A 20,434-nucleotide genomic window follows, 5' to 3' on the forward strand; every position below is an offset into this window, starting at 1 on the left:
CCCTTTAAAATCTGATGGCCTATTCTTTGGATGGGCCATCAACATTAGATCGGTAGGGGGTTCAACCTTAACCCCGATCTGCTGATCAGCTGTTTAAAGGAGCCATAGCCCATCCTTTAAAAGAAAAATATACTGCTCAAAAAATAAAAGGGAACACTAAGATAACAATCTAGATCTGAATGAATGAACTAATCGTATAAAATACTTTCGTCTTTACATAGTTGAATGTGCTGACAACAAAATCAGCCATTATGCCCATATTTATAATAAGGATGGTAACTCAGATTCTGTTCACGTGTGATGCTTGCCAGCGTCTCCATGCGATGCTCCAAACAACAATCGTCACTTCCGGGTATCAAACCAGGAATGAAATAGACAAGTTGCGTTCCACCTAGAGAGAATCGGTGGAACGCATTCATCACATTCATGTTCAGGAGGTTATGAGATGAGTTGCGTTCCACCTAGTAAGAACCGGTGGAACGCATCCGTCATTTCCGATTTCCATCTATGAGGTCTGATCACAAAAATGGTTATAATTTACTATTAAAGACACAGAATGTACCGTATGTCTATCGTATTAGGGGTATTGGTCTTATTTGATAAATCTTGCCCACATTGGGATATTTCTATGCGCTCCACTCGATGGATCATTTACGTCACTTCCGGTTTGATACCCGGAAGTGACAATTGTTGTTTGGAGCATCGCATGGAGACGCTGGCAAGCATCACACGTGAACAGAAAGTGAGTTACCATCCTTATTATAAATATGGGCATAATGGCTGAATACAGTGTGGCATGCAATTTGCTTGAATGCATGCCTCCCTGTGCAGGTAATACTTGTGGGTCAATGATTTTTTTGTGACATTGTCTCCACTCGCTCCTGCACAGTACCTTTTTTTGGTAAAAACCTCCTGAGGAACCCCGGTTACTAGTTTATTACCAGGGGGAAACGCGTAGAGGTACTCTAAAGGTTTACATTTTATCCTTCTTTATTTTTTTCCTTATCTTATTGTTTGGTGAAGGATTGATTTATTCATTATTTATCACTATTTGTACACATAGATGTGCTGTATAATGATGCATCATTATATACATTAAAATAATGGCTTTGTATTGTCATGTATGTCTACTATGGTTATAGTCAGCCTTAGGGAGTGGAGAGTCAACGGTTGAAGTGGGGGCGCCTCCCCCGCTGCTAGGTAGGGTGAGAATTTGTTGTAATAGGAGTGCTAATTAGATCACATTATCAATGCTGATTACATCCGAGCACTATTCTAACTCTATCTTACCCTATGACAGTCTCCTCCCATAGGACTGAAAAGAAAGCACAATCCGCAATACGTAAGTGCCATCCAACGTTATTGCTTTACTATATTGTCTATTTGCATATGTATTTTTGTCCAAGTATACATACCTCTGACATATATGGTTATCAGCTTTATGTGAGCATCTTTGATTATTTGCATATACAGAAGATCGCTGGATATTAAAAAGTTACAATATTTTTAATAAGATATAATAAAAGGTAGATTTTAATAGGGTATTTGTTATATTTAGTAAGCTAGTTTCACACATACCCACCATATATGGTAATTAATTTGTGACAACAAAATCACACAAAAATTATCAATGGAAATAAAATTTATCAACCCATGGAGGTCTGGATATGGAGTCACACTCAAAATCACAGTGGAAAACCCCACAACAGGCTGATCCAACTTTATGTAATGTCCTTAATACAAGTCACAATGAGGCTCAGTAGTGTGTGTGGCTTCCACGTGCCCGTATGACCTCCCTACAACGCCTGGGCATGCTCCTGATGAGGTGGCGGATGGTCTCCTGAGGGATGTCCTCCCAGACCTGGACTAAAGCATCTGCCAACTCCTGGACAGTCTGTGGTGAATGGAGCGAGACGTCCCAGAGGTGCTCAATCGGATTCAGGTCTGGGGAACAGGCGGGCCAGTCCATAGCATCACTGCCTTCCTCTTGTAGGAACTGCTGACACTCTCCAGCCACATGAGGTCTAGCATTGTCTTGTATTAGGAGGAACCCAGGGCCAACCGCACCAGCATATGGTCTCTCAAGGGGTCTGAGGATCTCGGTACCTAATGGCAGTCAGGCTACCTCTGCCAAGCACATGGAGGGCTGTGCGGCGCCCCAAAGAAATGCCACCCCACACCATTACTGACCCACCGCCAAACCGGTCATGCTGGAGGATGTTGCAGGCAGCAGAACGTTCTCCACGGCATCTCCAGACTGTCACATGTGCTTAGTGTGAACCTGCTTTCATCTGTGAAGAGCACAGGGCACCAGTGGCGAATTTGCCAATCTTGGTGTTCTCTGGCAAATGCCAAACGTCCTGCAAAGTGTTGGGCTGTAAGCACAACCCCCACCTGTGGACGTTGGGCCCTCATACCGCCCTCATGGAGTCTGTTTCTGACCATTTGAGTGGACACATGCACATTTGTGGCCTGCTGGAGGTCATTTTGCAGGGCTCTGACAGTGCTCCTCCTGCTTCTCCTTGCACAAAGGCGCAGGTAGCGGTCCTGCTGTTGGGTTGTTGCCCTCCTATGGCCTCCTCCACATCTCCTGAAGTACTGGCCTGTCTCCTGGTAGCGCTTCCATGCTCTGAACACTACACTGACAGACACAGCAAACCTTCTTGCCACAGCTCACATTGATGTGCCATCCTGGATGAACTGCACTACCTGAGCCACATGTGTGGGTTGTTGACTCCGTCTCATGCTACCACTAGAGTTAAAGCACCGCCAGCATTCAAAAGGGACCAAAACATCAGCCATTAATCATAGGAACTGAGAAGTTGTCTGTGGTCACCACCTGCAGAATCATTCCTTTATTGGGGGTGTCTTGCTAATTGCCTATAATTTCCACCTGTTGTCTGTTCCATTTGCACAACAGCATGTGAAATTGATTGTCAATCAGTGTTCTTCCTGAGTGGACAGTGTGATTTCTCAGAAGTGTCATTGAATTGGAGTTACATTGTGTTGTTTAAGTGTTCCCTTTATTTTTTTGAGCAGTGTATTCATGTAAGAAAACGTATCTCTGAGCGCTGGGTCCACCTCCAATCTCCTGTTTGGAGCCCTGGTTCTCCTTAACAGTGGCGCATCATGGCCGTGGGATGGGGGTCGGGGCTCCAAATAGGAGATTGCGGGGGGCCCAGCGCTCGGACCCCTTGTGATCTAAAACTTATATCCAATCCTTTAGATAGGGAGATAAGATTTCTTACATGATATTTCTTCTTTAATGCTTTGCAGTGCACTTACCTGCATTGGCAGACTATTACTAGCAGTGGTGCAAACTGCAGCATGGTCTTCATTCAAGTCAACTAAGGAATTCTACAAATAATATGGCAGTGCAGGTATGAGCGCAGGTAAACAATAAAAAAGGCTGCGGCACTAACACAAGAGCCACGACCCCTCCACACAGATGTTTGGGGGGAGCAGGGAGTCGGGCCTGCATGAATCTGATATTGATCTCCTACCCTGAGAATTCACCATTCATGTTATAAAGGATGGAAAATCCATTTTAGAAAAGGCCAACCACTGACCCTCCACAGTACAATATAGTCAGCCATGTGTCAGACTGTGAGAGCCAACATACCAACACCCTCAATACAATAATACAGGCTGTCTTACCTGTTCATAGTTTATAAACATGGCGGTGGGGAATGTGCTGGCCGCCCACTTTAGTAAACTTCCAGAATGCTCCACAGTCATATAAACCAAGACACATTCAGCCATAAGAAGAGTCGGCAGTCTGGAAATAGAACAGAACGTCAGAAAGATTCCAACCAGTAACCCCAGTACAACCGCGCAGTGAACTCGCACCCTCGCCGTAACCGGTTACACCCAAAATTGCCCCGAATATACAGTACATCCTGGTTTCTTTACTCTTCAGTACTGTGTTTCCTATATGCCCGGGGCTGTATGATGATTTCTGCTGTCTCTGCTCTCTGTAATGTGACTAGTGATGTCCTGATACCTGCAGACCATAATAATAATCCCCATCACCTTCCTCCATTCCGGCACTGAGGCCTCTTCATAGTTTTCTGTTATCCAGAATGGTGCAGAACCTGCCGCGCAAGGATCTACTTATACCCAGGACTGTATCTATAACAAGGGGGCATCCTCTACGTCTAGAGGAAAGAAGGTTTCTACACCAGCACAGACGGGGGTTCTTTACTGTAAGAGCAGCGAGACTGTGGAATTCTCTCCCGGAGGAGGTGGTCATGGTGAACTCTGTAAAAGAATTTAAAATGGGTCTGGATGGATTTTTGGAGAATAATAACATTACAGGTTATGTATACTAGATTTATAGGGACAGAACATTGATCCAGGGATTTATTCTGATGCCATATTTGGAGTCGGGAAGGAATTTTTACCTGTAGTATGAGGGTTTTTTGCCTTCCTCTGGATCAACTCAGTAGGGACTCATTAGGGATATAGGTTGAACTTGATGGACTCTGGTCTTTTTTCAACCTTATGAACTGCAGTCATAGCAGTAAATGTTGGCACCCATGAAATTTTTCTAGAAAATGAAGTATTTCTCACAGAAAAGGATTGCAGTAACACATGTTTTGCTATACACGTGTTTATTCCCTTTGTGTGTATTGGAACTAAACCAAAAAAGGGAGGAAAAAAAAAAAAGCAAATTGGACATAATGTCACCAAACTCCAAAAATGGTCTGTACGAAATTATTGGCACCCTTTCAAAATTGTGGAAAAATAAGATTGTTTCAAGAATGTGATGCTCCTTTAAACTCCCATGGGGCAAGTAACAGGTGCGGGCAATATAAAAATCCCACCTGAAAGCAGATAAAAAAGGAGAGAAGATTTGCTTTCATCCACAGTGCGCAATATTATCAAGAAGTTTGCAATCCATGGCACAGTAGCTAATCTTCCTGGGAGTGGACAGAAGGGAAAAATTTATGAAAAGGTGTCAACGCAGGATAGTCCGGATGGTGGATAAGCAGCCCCAAACAAGTTCCAAAAGATATTCAAGCTGTCCTGCAGGCTCAGGGAGCATCAGTGTCAGCGCGAACTATCCGTCAACATTTAAATGAAATGAAACGCTATGGAGGAGACCCAGGAGGACCCCACTATGGAGGAGACCCAGGAGGACCCCACTGCTGACACAGAGACATAAAAAAGCAAGACTACATTTTGCCAAAATGAACTGGAGTAAGCCAAAATCCTTCTGGGAAAATGTCTTGTGGACAGATGAGACCGAGAGAGCGTTTTGGTAAAGCACATCATTCTACTGTTTACTGAAAATGGAATGAGGCCTACAGAGAAAAGGACACAGTGCAAGATTTATCAAAACTTGTCCAGAGGAAAAGTTGCCCAGTTGCCCATAGCAACCAATCAGATCCCTTCTTTCATTTGTAACAAGGCCTCTGCAAAATGAAAGAAGCGATCTGATTGGTTGCTATGGGCAACTCAGCAACTTTTCCTCTGCACAGATTTTGATAAATCTCCCCCACAGTACCTACAGTGAAATATGGTGGAGGGTCAATGATGTTTTGGGTTGTCTTGCTGCCTCTGGCACTGGGTGCCTTGAATGTGTACAAGATATCATGAAATCTGAGGAATATCAATGGATTCTGGGTTTGTGTCTGAGATCTTGGGTCTTCCAGCAGGACAATGACCCCAAACATACGTCAAAAAAACCCCAGAAATGGATGGCAACAAAGCACTGGAGAGTTCTGAAGTGGCAGCAATGAGTCCAGATCTAAATCCCATTGATCACCTGTGGAGAGATCTTAAAATTGCTGTTGGGAAAAGGCGCCTTCCAATAAGAGACCTGGAGCAGTTTGTAAAGCAAGAGTGGTCCAACATTCCGGCTGAGAGGTGTAAGAAGCTTATTGATGGTTATAGGAAGCAAAGGATTTCAGTTATTTTTTCCAAAGGGTGTGCAACCAAATATTAAGTTAAGGGTGCCAATAATTTTGTCCAGACCATTTTTTGGAGTTTGGTGACATTATGTCCAATTTGCTTTTTTTCCTCTTTTTTTGGTTTAGTTACAATACACACAAAGGGAATAAACATGTGTAAAGCAAAACATGTGTTACTGCAATCCTTTTCTGTGAGAAATACTTCATTTTTCTTGAAAAATGTCAGGGTTGCCAACATTTACGGCCATGACTGTGTTACTATGTAGGATGCAGTCTCATCCAGCGGCAGGTCCTGCACCACTAAAAGAGCGGAAGATGTAGAGGCCTCAGCGCCGGAGTGAAGGAAAGGTAAATGGGATTTTTATTCTTTTCTTTTAGAGGGGACTTATTGGGGGAAACTTATGGAGGCATCTACCTAAAAGGGGAGGATTCCCTACCTACCTACTGGGGGCTTCTAATAGGGGGATTTTCTACCTACTGGAGGCTCATTATAGAAGGATTCCCTACCTAAGGGCTGGGTTCACATCACGTTTTCTCCCATACGGGAGCGCATACGGCAGGGGGAGCTAAAACCTCGCGCTCCCGTATGCTTTTGTATGTAATTCATTTCAATGATCCGGCCGGAGTGAAACGTTCGGTCGGCTCATTTTTGCGCCGTATGCGCTTTTACAACCGGACCTAAAACCATGGTCATACAGTGCAAAAATGAGCCAACCGGACCGAACGTTTCACTCCGGCCGGCTCATTGAAATGAATTACATACGAAAGCATACGGGAGCGCGAGGTTTTAGCTTCCCCCAAGGGAGAAAACGTGATGTGAACCCAGCCTAACTTCTGGACATTTCTATAATTGGGCAGGAGATTTCCTACCCACTGAGGGCTTCTACTTTATAGGCATAGGGAGATTGCCAATTTACTTACTGGTGACATTTACCTAATTGGTAGTAGTCCCCAGTAGTTAGGTAGGAAATCCCCCTAATAGAGGGATTCCCTACCTAACTTCTGGTGGCTTCCTTACCTACCTACTGGGAGCTTCTAATAGTGAGGATTTCCTACCTACCTACTGGGGGCTTCTACCTAATAGGGTGGGATTCCCAACCTACCTACTAGGGGCTTCAACCTAGTAGGGGGGATTCCCAAGGACATTACTAACCGAAGGAATGTGGAGCAATTGGTCAAATGTTAGTTTAGCCAACAGCTACATCATCCCATACACGTTAACATTCGACTTCGGCAAAAACGTCCATGTGTTCTGAATGGGGAGAGTGGAGGTAAGCTTCTGCCAGACACCTATGGTAGTAGCTCATCTCCCCTGAGAAAACAAAAAGGATCAGGCTGCTGAAATCCACCATGCCTGATCCATCTCTGCCTTGACATCATGTGTAGTGATAAGTCGGCAGGCCTTTTTAAACAATACCCATTCTGGAAGGAATTGGCGGATTCAGTAAATATTTTTACTGATGTGTATGGGGGACTTTAGGCCAAACATTGACGGACATTTCACTACTCAAGATACGCACCGCAGAAACGTTTCTGTTCTTTTGCCTATGGCATAGAGAAGATTGAGACTGTACTATACAATCCAGGGCCTATATCAGTGTTTCCCAACCAGTGTGGCTCCAGCTGTTGCAAAACTACAACTTCCAGCATGCTGGGAGTTGTAGTTTAGCAACAGCTAGATGCACACTGGTTGGAAAACACTGGCCTATACCATGCCTGTAGCAGTTTAGGGGGCATCTTCGCTATGGACCCATTCTTTTCTCTTATTGAAATACATGGACCAGCAAAGGCAATGAGGCCCATGGATTTACATGTGAGGAGGACAGGTAAACGAGAGATCCTCTGCATGTTGTGTTAAATGGAAATGTACTGAAGTCAAACAGACACCTTACTGTGGGTCCATGCCAAATTTCTTCAGGTTCTCCTCCATGTCCTTTAAGTTTCGCAGGTCTGCGCCGATTATGGAGTAGTGCGAAGAGTCCAGGCTGTGGGAATCTATGGGAGAAGTCAGACAAATATATTTTTACAAGCGTCTGAGAAGCTGGCACAGCCTGGGCACACAATATTATAGGGTGCTTAGCAGGGACAAATGTCAAGCAAGTGCAACTAGTTCAGATGTTACTGCCAGGCTTGGATGGGACTGGCACTGGCATTATTTTGTTTTCTCGTTGGCGGAAATTCCAATCGGATCCCACAAGGAAAACAATGCGATCAAATATTCTAATAACTCTCAGTGCTAGAAGATAAGGGATTTATTAGGTCTCTTTTATATTCCTACACCAAGTGCTTGGGTTCTTCACAGCTCTAATAGTAAAGAATCCTGTCCTATAGTTTTGATAGGAAAAATCTGAAGTTTACGAGTAGAGGGTAAACAAGAGGAGCTAGGGCCCCGATTACAAGAGCTTACAATCTATGAGGACAAAAAGGGGGGCACAATAAGAGTGGCCACTAAAAGGTACACCTTGCTAGTCCCAGGTAAGACCTCTTTTGCCATTATTCTTGGTGGCATACTTTCTACAAGATGCTGGAAGCATTTCTCAGTGGTTTCCCTCCATAAAGACATGATGACATCACACAGTTCCTCCATATGGACATGAAGACATCACACAGTTCCTCCATATGGACATGATGACATCACACAGTTGTTGCAGATTTGTCGGATCCATGATGAGAATCTCCGGTTCCCCCACATCCCAGCGGTGATCTATTGGATAAGATCTGGTGACTGTGGAGGCCATTGGAGTCCAGTGACCTCATTGTCCGGTATAAAAGATGATGTCATGTGACCTCATTGTCCTGTATGAGATGATGTCATGTGACCTCATTGTCCTGTATGAGATGATGTCATGTGACCTCATTGTCCTGTATGAGATGATGTCATGTGACCTCATTGTCCTGTATGAGATGATGTCATGTGACATGGGGCATTATCCTGCTGGAAGTATCATCAGAAGATGGATCCACTGTGGTCATAAAGGGACGGACATGGTCAGTAACAATACTCAGGTAGGCTGTGGTGTTTATACCAGGATCAGTTGGTTCTAAGGGGCTCAATGTGTCCAGAAAATGTCCCCCGCACCATTACACCCCCACCAGCCTGATCCTGATAAAGTGGGGCAAAAAAGTATTTAGTCAGCCACCAATTGTGCAAGTTCTCCCACTTAAAAAGATGAGAGAGGCCTGTAATTTTCATCATGGGTATACCTCAACTAGACAATGAGAAAGAAAAAAAAAAAAAATCTATAAAAATCACATTGTTTGATTTTTTTAAAGAATTTATTAGCAAACTGGTGGAAAATAAGTATTTGGTCCCCTACAAACAAGCAAGATTTCTGGCTCTCACACAGACCTGTAACTTCTTCTTAAAGAGTCTCCTCTGTCCTCCACTCGTTACCTGTATTAATGGCTCCTGTTTGAACTTGTTATCAGTATAAAAGACACCTGTCCACAACCTCAAAACAGTCACACTCAAAACTCCACTATGGCCAAGACCAAAGAGCTGTCAAAGGACACCAGAAACAAAATTGTAGACCTGCACCAGGCTGGGAAGACTGAATCTGCAATAGGCAAGCAGCTTGGTGTGAAGAAATCAACTGTGGGAGCAATTATTAGAAAATGGAAGACATACAAGACCACTGATAATCTCCCTCAATCTGGGGCTCCACGCAAGATCTCACACCGTGGTGTCAAAATGATCACAAGAGCATTGAGCAAAAATCCCAGAATCACGCGGGGGGGACCTAGTGAATTACAGGCAGAGAGCTGGGACCAAAGTAACAAAGGCTACTATCAGTAACACACTACACCGCCAGGGACTCAAATTATGCAATTCCAGATGCGTCCCCCTGCTTAAGCCAGTACATGTCAAGGCCCGCCTTTAGTTTGCTAGAGAGCATTTGGATGATCCAGAAGAGGATTGGGAGAATGTCATATGGTCAGATGAAACCAAAGTAAAACTTTTTGGTTAAAACTCAACTTGTCATGTTTGGAGGAGAAAGAATGCTGAGTAGCATCCGATGAACACCATACCTACTGTGAAGAATGGGGGTGGAAACATCATGCTTTGGGGCTGTTTTTCTGCTAAAGGACCAGGACAACTGATCCGTGTAAAGGAAAGAATGAATGGGGCCATGTATCGTGAGATTTTGAGTGAAAACCTCCTTCCATCAGCAAGAGCATTGAAGATGAAACGTGGCTGAGTCTTTCAGCATGACAATGATCCCAAACACAAAGAAGTGACTTCGTAAGAAGCATTTCAAGGTCCTGGAGTGGCCTAGCCAGTCTCCAGACCTCAGCCCCATAGAAAACCTTTGGAGGGAGTTGAAAGTCCATGTTGCCCAGCGACAGCCCCAAAACATCACTGCTCTAGAGGAGATCTGCATGAAGGAATGAACCAAAATACCAGCAACAGTGTGTGAAAACCTTGTGAAGACTTACACAAAACGTTTGACCTCTGTCATTGCCAACAAAGGGGATATAACAAAGTATTGAGATAAACTTTTGTTATTGACCAGATACTTATTTTCCACCATAATTTGCAAATTAAAAAAATCAGACAATGTGATTTTATGGATTTTTTTCTCATTATGTCTCATAGTTGAGGTTATAAACTGTGATTAAAATTACAGCCTCTCTCATCTTTTTAAGTGGGAGAACCTGCACAATTGGTGGCTGACTAAATACTTTTTTGCCCCACTGTACAAGGCAGGAGGGATCCATGCTTTAGGTTTTTTACACCAAATTCTGAACCTGCCATCTGATGTCACAGCTGAAATGGAGACTCGTCAGACAGACAAGTTGTTCCATCTTCTATTGTCCAGTTTTGGTGCCTGTGTGAATTGTAGCCTTAGTCGACAGGAGTAGCCCCTGGTGTGGTCCTCTACTGTTGTAGCCCATCTGCTTTAAGGTTGGACATGTTGAGCGGTGAGAGATGGTATTCTGCATATCTTGGTTGTAACCAGTGGTTATTTAAGGTACTGTTGCCTTTTTGTAATCTCGAACCAGTCTGCCAATTCTCCTCTGACATCGACAAGGCATTTTCCTCCACACAACTGCCACTAACTTGATATTTTCTCCTTTTTCGGGCCATTCTCTGTAAACCCTAGAGATTGTTGTGGGTAAGAAACCCAGTAGATCAACAGTTTGTGAAATACTCAGACCGGCCAGTCTGGCCCCAACAACCATGTCATGTTCAATGTCACTTAAATCCCCTTTCTTCTCCTTTCGGATGCTCGGTTTGACCTTCAGCAAGTTGTCTTGACCACGTCTTCATGCCTTAAAGCATTGAGTTGCTGTCATGTGATTGGCTGATTAGCCATTTGTGATACCAAGCAATTGAACAGCTGTACCTAATAAAATGTCCAGTGAGCGTATGAGGAAATAGAGGGACAGAAGAGGAGTGAAGGCCCTTCTGAGTAAGAGCATTAGAACAGACAAGTGTCTGGCAGCGGTGCACAGGCATAATCCAGGTTTTCTGAACTTACAACCCAAAGGTGGAGGAAATGAAAGGGGGGGTGAGCAGAACGGACAAAGTGCACGCTTATCTGCAATATTTGCACCTTTCTCCTTGTAACATTTTACGATGTGTCTATTTAGGAAGATAAATAAATGGTAAATCTTGTTTTTTATAAGTCGTAATAATCGTCCTGGTTATGAAAAGGCAAGTGTGAAAACACGTATCATCATCATGGAATTTAACACCGAGGCTGGCGCTCACCCAGGGATGCTGTACTGTAATGCTTCCCAACCAGTGTGGCTCCAGCAGTTGCAAAACTACAACTCCCAACATGCCCGGACAGCCAAAGGCTGTCCGGGCATGCTGGGACTGTAGTTTTGCAACAGCTGGAGAGACACTGATTGAGAAACACTGTCCTATAGCATGCACGCAGCATAAAACAGCTGATCTTTGCTATGAACCCATAGACCAGTCAGTATTTCCCAAGCAGTGTGCCTCCAGCACTACAACTCCCAGAATGCCCGGTCCGACAAAGGCTGGAGAATGTTGATTGAGAAGCTATGTTTCCTAATGAACCCAATGAGAACAAAGAATGGAAAACCACCAGCTGGGCTTTGTGCTTATACCCCGTCGTAGGGACGGTCTAATAACTAGAATTGTTATTTAAAGAGTACCTCTCATAATCTTGTTAATTGTTATAATCCCCCCTGATCACCGCCCCCATCATGATAAACCACCCCCTGCCTTTATTTTTTTTTAATTATTTTTTTGTTTTCTACCTTGATATTGCTCTGTATTTTCTGCTCAGTCTCAGTCAGATTCACAGACTGGGAAGGGGCGTTCCCCAGCAGGCGTGACATCATCTGAAGCCATACAGTGGAGAACTTCCTCCCTCACTCTGCTACACACAGCCCAGAGCAGTTCAGTGTGAGGCTACACAGACACCCTCAGCACTCCAGACTGCATTTCCTGATTTTTGACTTCTGTGAGGCCAGCAGGAGTCCAAAGTCTGTGCAAGAGATGGGGGAAATGTGCTCTGGACAAGTAGGGAGACGCCTAGTGGCACCTTTTTCTTAAACACAAATAAAACATAGAAAACGTCTTTTTTTTTATTTTATTTTTTTATTTTATTTATTTTATTTAATTTATTTATTTATTTTTATTTACCATAAGGAGTGCAATAGAATTTTTTTTTTTTTAATGACAGTGCCCAATTAAGGGTATGTTCACACTGGAATTGCGCGTCGGAAATTTGCGTTGTGAACATTTCTATTTGTGTGATTGGGTCTCCGCAGACCCGCTCACACTGCGGAATTTCAGCGCTTGAGTATTCCGCCACTAAAATTGATCTGCGCAAATAATGAACTTGTTCTTTCTTTGCGCTAAAGTCCGGTGACAATGCAGGAACGCGCAATCCTACCGCCAAAGTATTTCAGCGGCGGCCGTCAGATGGAATCTCCACTCGCGGAATTCTGAGTGTGGAGATTCCACTCACATACCCTAGGTCACTGACGATGTATCTGATCAGATGGCAGCGTGTACACACAGCATGATAAGGAGGGAGATCACAAACAATCAGCGGAAGATCCAAGGAACCATAAAGGCCTCGCTTTAGCTTTCTTGTTTGGCACGCCACCCTGACCTTACCACAATCCTGCCTATCGTACAATTTATACGTTATAGATTAGCCTATTTGAATTACTTTTCTTATATACTTTGTAACTTGTGTTAAATGAACCCCTAAAAGTTTGGCCACCAGGGGTCATCCTTTAGGTCCTGCCTGCAGTCCTGCTACAGAATGTCTCTGACCTGACAAAGACAAAAGTCAGGAAAAGCAAGTGGGACCTCAGCTCAGCACAGTGTATAGAGCAGAATATTTCAGCTCCCTTTCCATTTGAGCTGAGCCAGACTAAAGTCATGATGCCTTCAGTGCATAGTGCTGAATGCAGTGCTTAATATTGTGCTGAATATTTCAGCTCCCTTTGCAAGCTGCTGGGCAGAGCTGAGCACACTGTAGAGTTCAGTGCCGAGAGCTAAAGAGAGAGAGTGGGGGGGGGGGGGTGCAGCCTCAGACAATCACAGCCCATATTACACTGAACTGATCTGTGTGTAGAAGAGTGATGGAGGAAGTTCTTCTCAGCAGGGCTTCAGATGATGTCACGCCTGCTGGGGAACGCCCCTTCCCAGGAGCTGACCGAGACTGAGTTGAAGATACAGAACAATTTCAAAAAGGTAAAAAATTAAATTAAAAAATAAAAGGCAGGGGGTGGTTTATAGTGATAGGGGAAGTGAACTTGGAGGATAAAAAAAAATGTATCAAGATCACGACAGGTACTCTAACTTTTTGTTAGGGCTCATTTCTTTTTGCCATGATCTGTAGTTTCTATGGAAACTAATTTGGCTTCGATCAGTTATTTAGTAATTTTTTTAATGGTATTTGACGTGACCAAAAAAGGCAAATCTGGAATTTTTTTTTTTTTTCTTTCTTTGTGGTTTATATTTTATTTTAATAGATCAGACAATTCCACATGCGGTGAGACCAAATGTGTTTATTTTGGTTAGTTTATTACATTATATTATTTGAAAAATGGGGAAATGGAGTGATTTAAAATTATTTTAGGAGTGGTGTATTTAAAATGGAAAAAAATTTAAAATTTTTTTTTCCCGTACGCGCTCCTTATTGATAGCTGGGGTCCAATTCCAGAGTTCACGGGGGTCCCAGCCCCCACAATCAGCTACTTGTCCTATATCCTGTGGATAGGGGATAAGTTTGTTTTTGCTTGACAACCCCTTTAATAACAATCGATGGAGGACATACGTCCTGCATTGATTCATACAGCAACCGGATGCTGGTTATTTGTGGCCACACCAGCTATAGAAATCAACTGGGTGGGGGCTACCAAGTATGAAGCAGGCTTGAGTACTGAGCCCGCTCTATACACCCTTAATGGTACCATGACAGATCAGATCAGTCATGGGTCATGAAGTGGTTAAAGGAAGTCTGTCAGCTGAACACAGAGGTCAGGGTAGGAACCATGCTTGATGTCTCAGTAGCGCAACCAGTAAAACCAAAAAATTTTTTTTTAGTTTCCCAGCACCTAATAAAAGAGCTACCCCAGTGTTTCCTGACCAGGGTGCCTCCAGCTGTTGCAAAACTACAACTTCCAGCATGCCCGGACAGCCGTTGGCTGTCCGGGCATGCTGGAAGTTGTAGTTTAGCAACGGCTGGAGGCACCCTGGTTAGGAAACACTGGCCTAGGCACTTACCATGGTGGTGGCCAGGAGTAAAGTGCCAGCATTTACACATCACCCCCCACAAGGAAGTGGGGCAACAGACTCACCTATAAGCAGAGACTCTCCAGAATGGGATTCCATGATGGGCTTAGACAGCGGTGGTTTTGATCTATTTATAAAAAAAATAAAAATAAAAAACACAGGAAGTTAATTTTTAAACCTAACAAAAAGGAGCAATTCACCAGTTTTACAACTTTGATATAGACTTTAAAATATGTTCAGCATTATTACTGAGTAAAAGGAAACAAGCGGTGCCAGAAAATGTAGTTATGTAACGGCAAGAAAAAAAAAAAAACTAGGACAAATCAGTGGAAGAACCATCCTGAAAGTGTCAGAACTCTCGTCTTCTTTATCAGAACTGATCCTGATGAACCACAGCAGCAAATATACCTTGGGGGGGTCACTGAACCAAAAAAGGAAAAACATAAGAGACCCATATATACATTTACTGGTCACTTTATTAGGTACACCTTCCTAGTCCCAGGCCGGACCCCCTTTTGCCTTCATTCTTGGTGGTATACTTTCTACAAAGTGCAGTTCCTCCATATGGACGTGATGACATCACACAGTTCCCCCATATAGACATGACGACATCACACAGTTCCCCCATATGGACATGACGACATCACACAGTTCCTCCATATGGACATGATGACATCACACAGTTCCCCCATATGGACATGATGACATCACACAGTCCCTCCATATGGACATGATGACATCACACAGTTCCTCCATATGGACATGATGACATCACACAGTTCCTCCATATGGACATGATGACATCACACAGTTCCTCCATATGGACATGATGACATCACACAGTTCTCCATATGGACATGATGACGTCACACAGTTCCTCCATATGGACATGATGACATCACACAATCCCCCATATGGACATGATGACATCACACAGTCCCTCCATATGGACATGATATCTACCTAGTCCAGCACGATCTGATTTACAAGGTGGTCCATTCCATGCAGTCGTCATGAATCTCTCCCTAAGGCCATCAGATGTGGATATTGTTCTCTATACAGGAAATTAAAGAGACGCACATGGACTGACTTACTTTATGTTATATAGTTTTCTGGCAACTATTGCAGGGAAGTCGACTTCAAAATACTTCTTTGGGAGAAGATTTTCATCCTACAAAATAAATAAATATATATAAAATAATAAACTGTTAAGTTTAAAAAATATTTGTCCCAGGCCTTGGGTCTTACGTTGGTCATTCATTTCAAATAGCAATTGGCCAAATGTTGATCCAGCTGACAGCCATCTCTACTGATCCCCTCATACACAGACATGCCTGTGTGTGAGAATGTGTGCGTGTATACGTGTAGTCGAGCTGTGGATGAAGCAGAGCTTCGTTTCTACATGTAGTAAAGCTGTGTGTGCGCGTGCATATACGGTATATTTTTATTTTATTTTAGACATTGTGTACAATCTCTCTCATTGACTTTAATGCACTATAGTAAATTTCCTTTACTGATTTTTTATTTATTTAGTTTATTTTTATTTTATTCTTTTTATATATGAAAAATAAAAAGAAATAATCAGTAAAAAGAAATCATCAAATTTACTATAGTGCATTGAAGTCAATGGGAGAGATTTATTGCTCCATCTTAAAGTAAGAGTTTCTTTGCTGGTTTTAGCAACCTATTATTTCTCATGTTCTTGATCTGTGGTTGCTATTAGAGATGAGCGAACTTACAGTAAACTCGATTCGTCACAAACTTCTCGGCTTGGCAGTTGATGACTTTTCCTGCATAAATTAGTTCAGCTTTCAGGTGCTCCGGTGGGCTGGAAAAGATGGATACAGTCCTAGGAGACTCTTTCCTAGGACTGTATCCACCTTTTCCAGCCCACCGGAGCACCTGAAAGCTGAACTAATTTATGCAGGATAAGTCATCAACTGCCGAGCCGAGAAGTTCGTGACGAATCGAATTTACTGTAAGTTTGCTCATCTCTAGTTGCTATGGACAAAAAAAGAGAATTTTACTATTAGAAAGCATGACAAACAAAATGCGCAGTAAATTTTCACAGCAAATCCGCAGGGTAAAATCCATGGCAGACTTATAGATTTGAATGTGGCCAAAATCGTAAAAACAAGGCACAAAAAGAATAGTGTAGTGCAGGGCGGGCATCAAAGAGCAATATGGGGGAATACCATGGTGGAAGAAACATTACAGTGTACCTGAGACACCCAATGATCTTAAAGGGGTATTCCAGGAAAAAACTGTTTTTTTTATATATCAACTGGTTCCAGAAAGTTAAACAGATTTGTAAATTACTTCTATTAAAAAATCTTAATCCTTTCAGTACTTATGAGCTTCTGAAGTTAAGGTTGTTCTTTTCTGTCTAAGTGCTCTCTGATGACACATGTCTCGGGAACCGCCCAGTTTAGAAGAGGTTTGCTATGGGAATTTACTTCTAAACTGGGCGTTTCCCGAGACACGTGTCATCAGAGAGCACTTAGACAGAAAAGAACAACCTAAACTTCAGAAGCTCATAAGTACTGAAAGGATTAAGATTTTTTAATAGAAGTAATTTACAATCTGCTTAACTTTCTGGAGCCAGTTGATATATATAAAAATAAAAATAAAAAATAAAAAGTTTTTTCCTGGATAACCCCTTTAAGAAAGAGCGAGGGAGAAGAGCACGGCTAAGCGCTTCTCTCCCCGGATACGAATTCTATAGAAAGTTTGTGGAGGCCTTTTCCTGTAGTGAAGAAAGATGTGTTTCCTAACCAAAGTGCCTCCAGCTGTTGCAAAATTACAACTCCCAGCATGTCTGGGCATGCTGGGAGTTGTAGTTTTGCAACAGCTGGAGGCACCCTGGTTGGAAAAAACACTGCATCAAACACTGGCATCAGTATATATCCACGGATCAACATTCTGCGCCTATACATCTAATATCCATAACCTGAAACCTCATAAAAGCTGATCAGGTTAGTCTGACAGGACCGATCCCTCATAGACCCATGCGGATATGGAGTCAGATAGTTATTTTCCAAAATAGCATCTCATAGAAAACCCTCAAACAAATTATACACAATGGAGGTTGAGGATGTGCACTTTGAATCACGGAATCCCCTTGAGGACTAAGTAGTTCCCTAACTACAGCAGAGTTTGGCGCCATCTAGAGCTGAAAAGTATAAAATATTATAGAACCGTATAAACAGCAATTCCCTAATTTCATGTTATGTTACAGCTTTTTCACCCCCATTAAACCCAATTTACAGTACTGGGTTATAGTGCAGGAAAATAGCTGTAAAATGAAGAGTAACTTTCGTTTTTAGGTTATGTACTTCCTGACTTTTGGCTGCTCCAATCACACTGTTCCAGCGTGCCAAGGAGGCGGGGAGCCGGCTTGCCCAGCTCTCCGCCTTATCAATATTGTGTCCCCAGACTGCTATGCCTCACTACACCTGGCTCTCACGTCACGGAAGGAGGTGGGCCAGGAGCGGAATATTAATGAGACAGTGGAGCTTGGTGAGCCGGCTCCCCGCCTCTGGGGCGCAATGGCAATGCAACTGGAACAGCCAAAAAATCAGGAAGTACATAATCTAAAAACCCTTTATTTTACAGCTATTCACCATCTCTATAACCCAGTATATTGGGTTTAGTACAGGTGAAACAGCTGTCAGATTCTCTTTAAGAGTGTTCCATAAATTTGTATGCCCTTGCTGATGGAAGGAGGTTTTCACTCAAAATCTCACAATACATGGCCCCATTCATTCTTTCCTTTACACGGATCAGTCGTCCTGGTCCCTTGGCAGAAAAACAGCCCCAAATCCTGATGTTTCCACCCCCATACTTCACAGTAGGTATGGTGTTCTTTGGATGCATCTCTGCATTCTTTCTCCTCCAAACACGACGAGTTGAGTTTTTACCAAAAAGCTCTACTTTGGTTTCATCTGACCAAATTACATTCTCCCAATCCTCTTCTGGAACATCCAAATGCTCTCTAGCAAACTTCAGACGGGCCCGGACTTGTACTGGCTTAAAGGGGTACTCCGGTGAAAAACTTTTTTTCTTTTAAATCAACTGGTGGCAGAAAGTTTAAACACATTTGTAAATTACTTCTATTAATAAATCTTAATTCCTCCAGTACTTATTAGCTGCTGAATGCTACAGAGGAAATTCCCTTCTTTTTGGAACACTGATGACATCACAAGCACAGTGCTCTCTGCTGACATCTCTGTCCATTTTAGCAACCATGCATAGCAGATGTATGCTAAGGGCAGCATGGTGGCTCAGTGGTTAGCACTGCTGCATTGCAGTGCTGGGGATTTGGGTTCAAATCCCACTAAGGACAACAATAAATAAAGCGTTATAATTATTATAATAATGTCAGCAGAGAACTGTGCTCGTGATGTCATCAGAGAGCATTCCAAAAAGAAAAGAATTTCCTCTGTAGTATTCAGCAGCTAATAAGTACAGGAAGGATTAAGATTTTTTAATAGAAGTAATTTACAAATCTGTTTTACTTTCTGCCGCCAGTTGATTTAAAAGAAAAAAAGCTTTCACCGGAGTACCCCTTTAAGCAGGGGGACACATCTGACACTGCATGATTTGAATCCCTGGCACTGTAGTGTGTTACTGATTGTAGCCTTTGTTACTTTGGTCCCAGCTCTCTGCAGGTCATTCACTAGGTCCCCCTGTGTGGTTCCGGGATTTTTGTTCACCGTTGTTGTGATCATTTTGACACCACAGAGAGATCTTGTGTGGAGCCCCAGATCGAGGGAGATTATCAGTGGTCTTGTATGTCTTCCATTTTCTAATAATTGCTCCCACAGTTGATTTCTTCACACCAAGCTACTTGCCTATTGCAGATTCAGTCTTCCCAGCCTGGTGCAGGTCTACAATTTTGTTTCTGGTGTCCTTCGACTGCTCTTTGGTCTTGGCCATAGTGGAGTTTGGAGTGTGACTGTTTGAGGCTGTGGACAGGTGTCTTTTTATACTGATAACTCTTAAAGAAGAAGTTACAAGTCTGTGAGAGCCAGAAATCTTGCTTGTAGGTGACAAAATACTTATTTTCCATCATAATTTGCAAATAAATTCTTTAAAAAAATCAGACAATGTGATTTTATGGATTATTTTTTTCTCATTCTGTCTCTCATAGTTGAGGTTATAACCTATGATGAAAATTACAGCCTCTCATCTTTTTAAGTGGAAGAACTTGTACAATTGGTGGCTGATTAAATACTTTTTGCCCCACTGTACCAGGCCACCGGTAGCTGTGTGTAATTTACTAAAGATTTAAGGAGGAATTCACTGACTGCTGCAGAGGGATGATCAACAGGTACTGGGTTCTCCTTCAGTAATGTGTAATATTATTAGGAGTCTAACTTTCTTGTCATTGGAAATATAATGAACAGCAATTATCTTTACTGTGAGTCTCTATCTACAGCAAAACTTCACAGCAGACCTGGGCAGCCACTTGCTGAGTGCATGCTAGGCAATGTAGCTTTCCAACACATTGAGAACCAAAAGTTTGAGAGCACTGGTGTGGAGCGATACGCACATTGGGGGATATTTATCAAAGCTGTCTATTAGGGATCGACCGATTATCGGTATGGCCAATATTATCGGCCGATAATCACGATTTTGGGAATTATCGATATCGGCAATTACCTTGCCGATAAGCCAATAATGCCCCCCCCCCCGCAGCACCGCACCGCCCCGGCCCCATTGCCTCCCCGATCCCCGGTTTTGTAATTACCTGTTCCCGGAGACCACGCTACTTCTTGCTCCTGCT

The 20,434-nt window shown here is 43.0% G+C and overlaps 1 protein-coding gene across 1 annotated transcript in view; it reads right to left on the minus strand.

Moving 5' to 3' along the window:
• Positions 1-20,434, minus strand: part of LCMT1 (leucine carboxyl methyltransferase 1) — a gene marked incomplete at its 5' end in the record, with an annotated part of 43,050 nt that overhangs the window by 19,466 nt on the left and 3,150 nt on the right. Inside the window, 4 exon segments of the mRNA XM_056534735.1 lie at positions 3,658-3,778; positions 7,808-7,910; positions 14,712-14,773; positions 15,741-15,817. Coding sequence (XP_056390710.1) covers positions 3,658-3,778; positions 7,808-7,910; positions 14,712-14,773; positions 15,741-15,817 — 363 coding nt within the window.

The sequence above is a fragment of the Hyla sarda genome, chromosome 8, assembly GCF_029499605.1.
Source record: "Hyla sarda isolate aHylSar1 chromosome 8, aHylSar1.hap1, whole genome shotgun sequence".
Classification (NCBI taxonomy): domain Eukaryota; kingdom Metazoa; phylum Chordata; class Amphibia; order Anura; family Hylidae; genus Hyla; species Hyla sarda.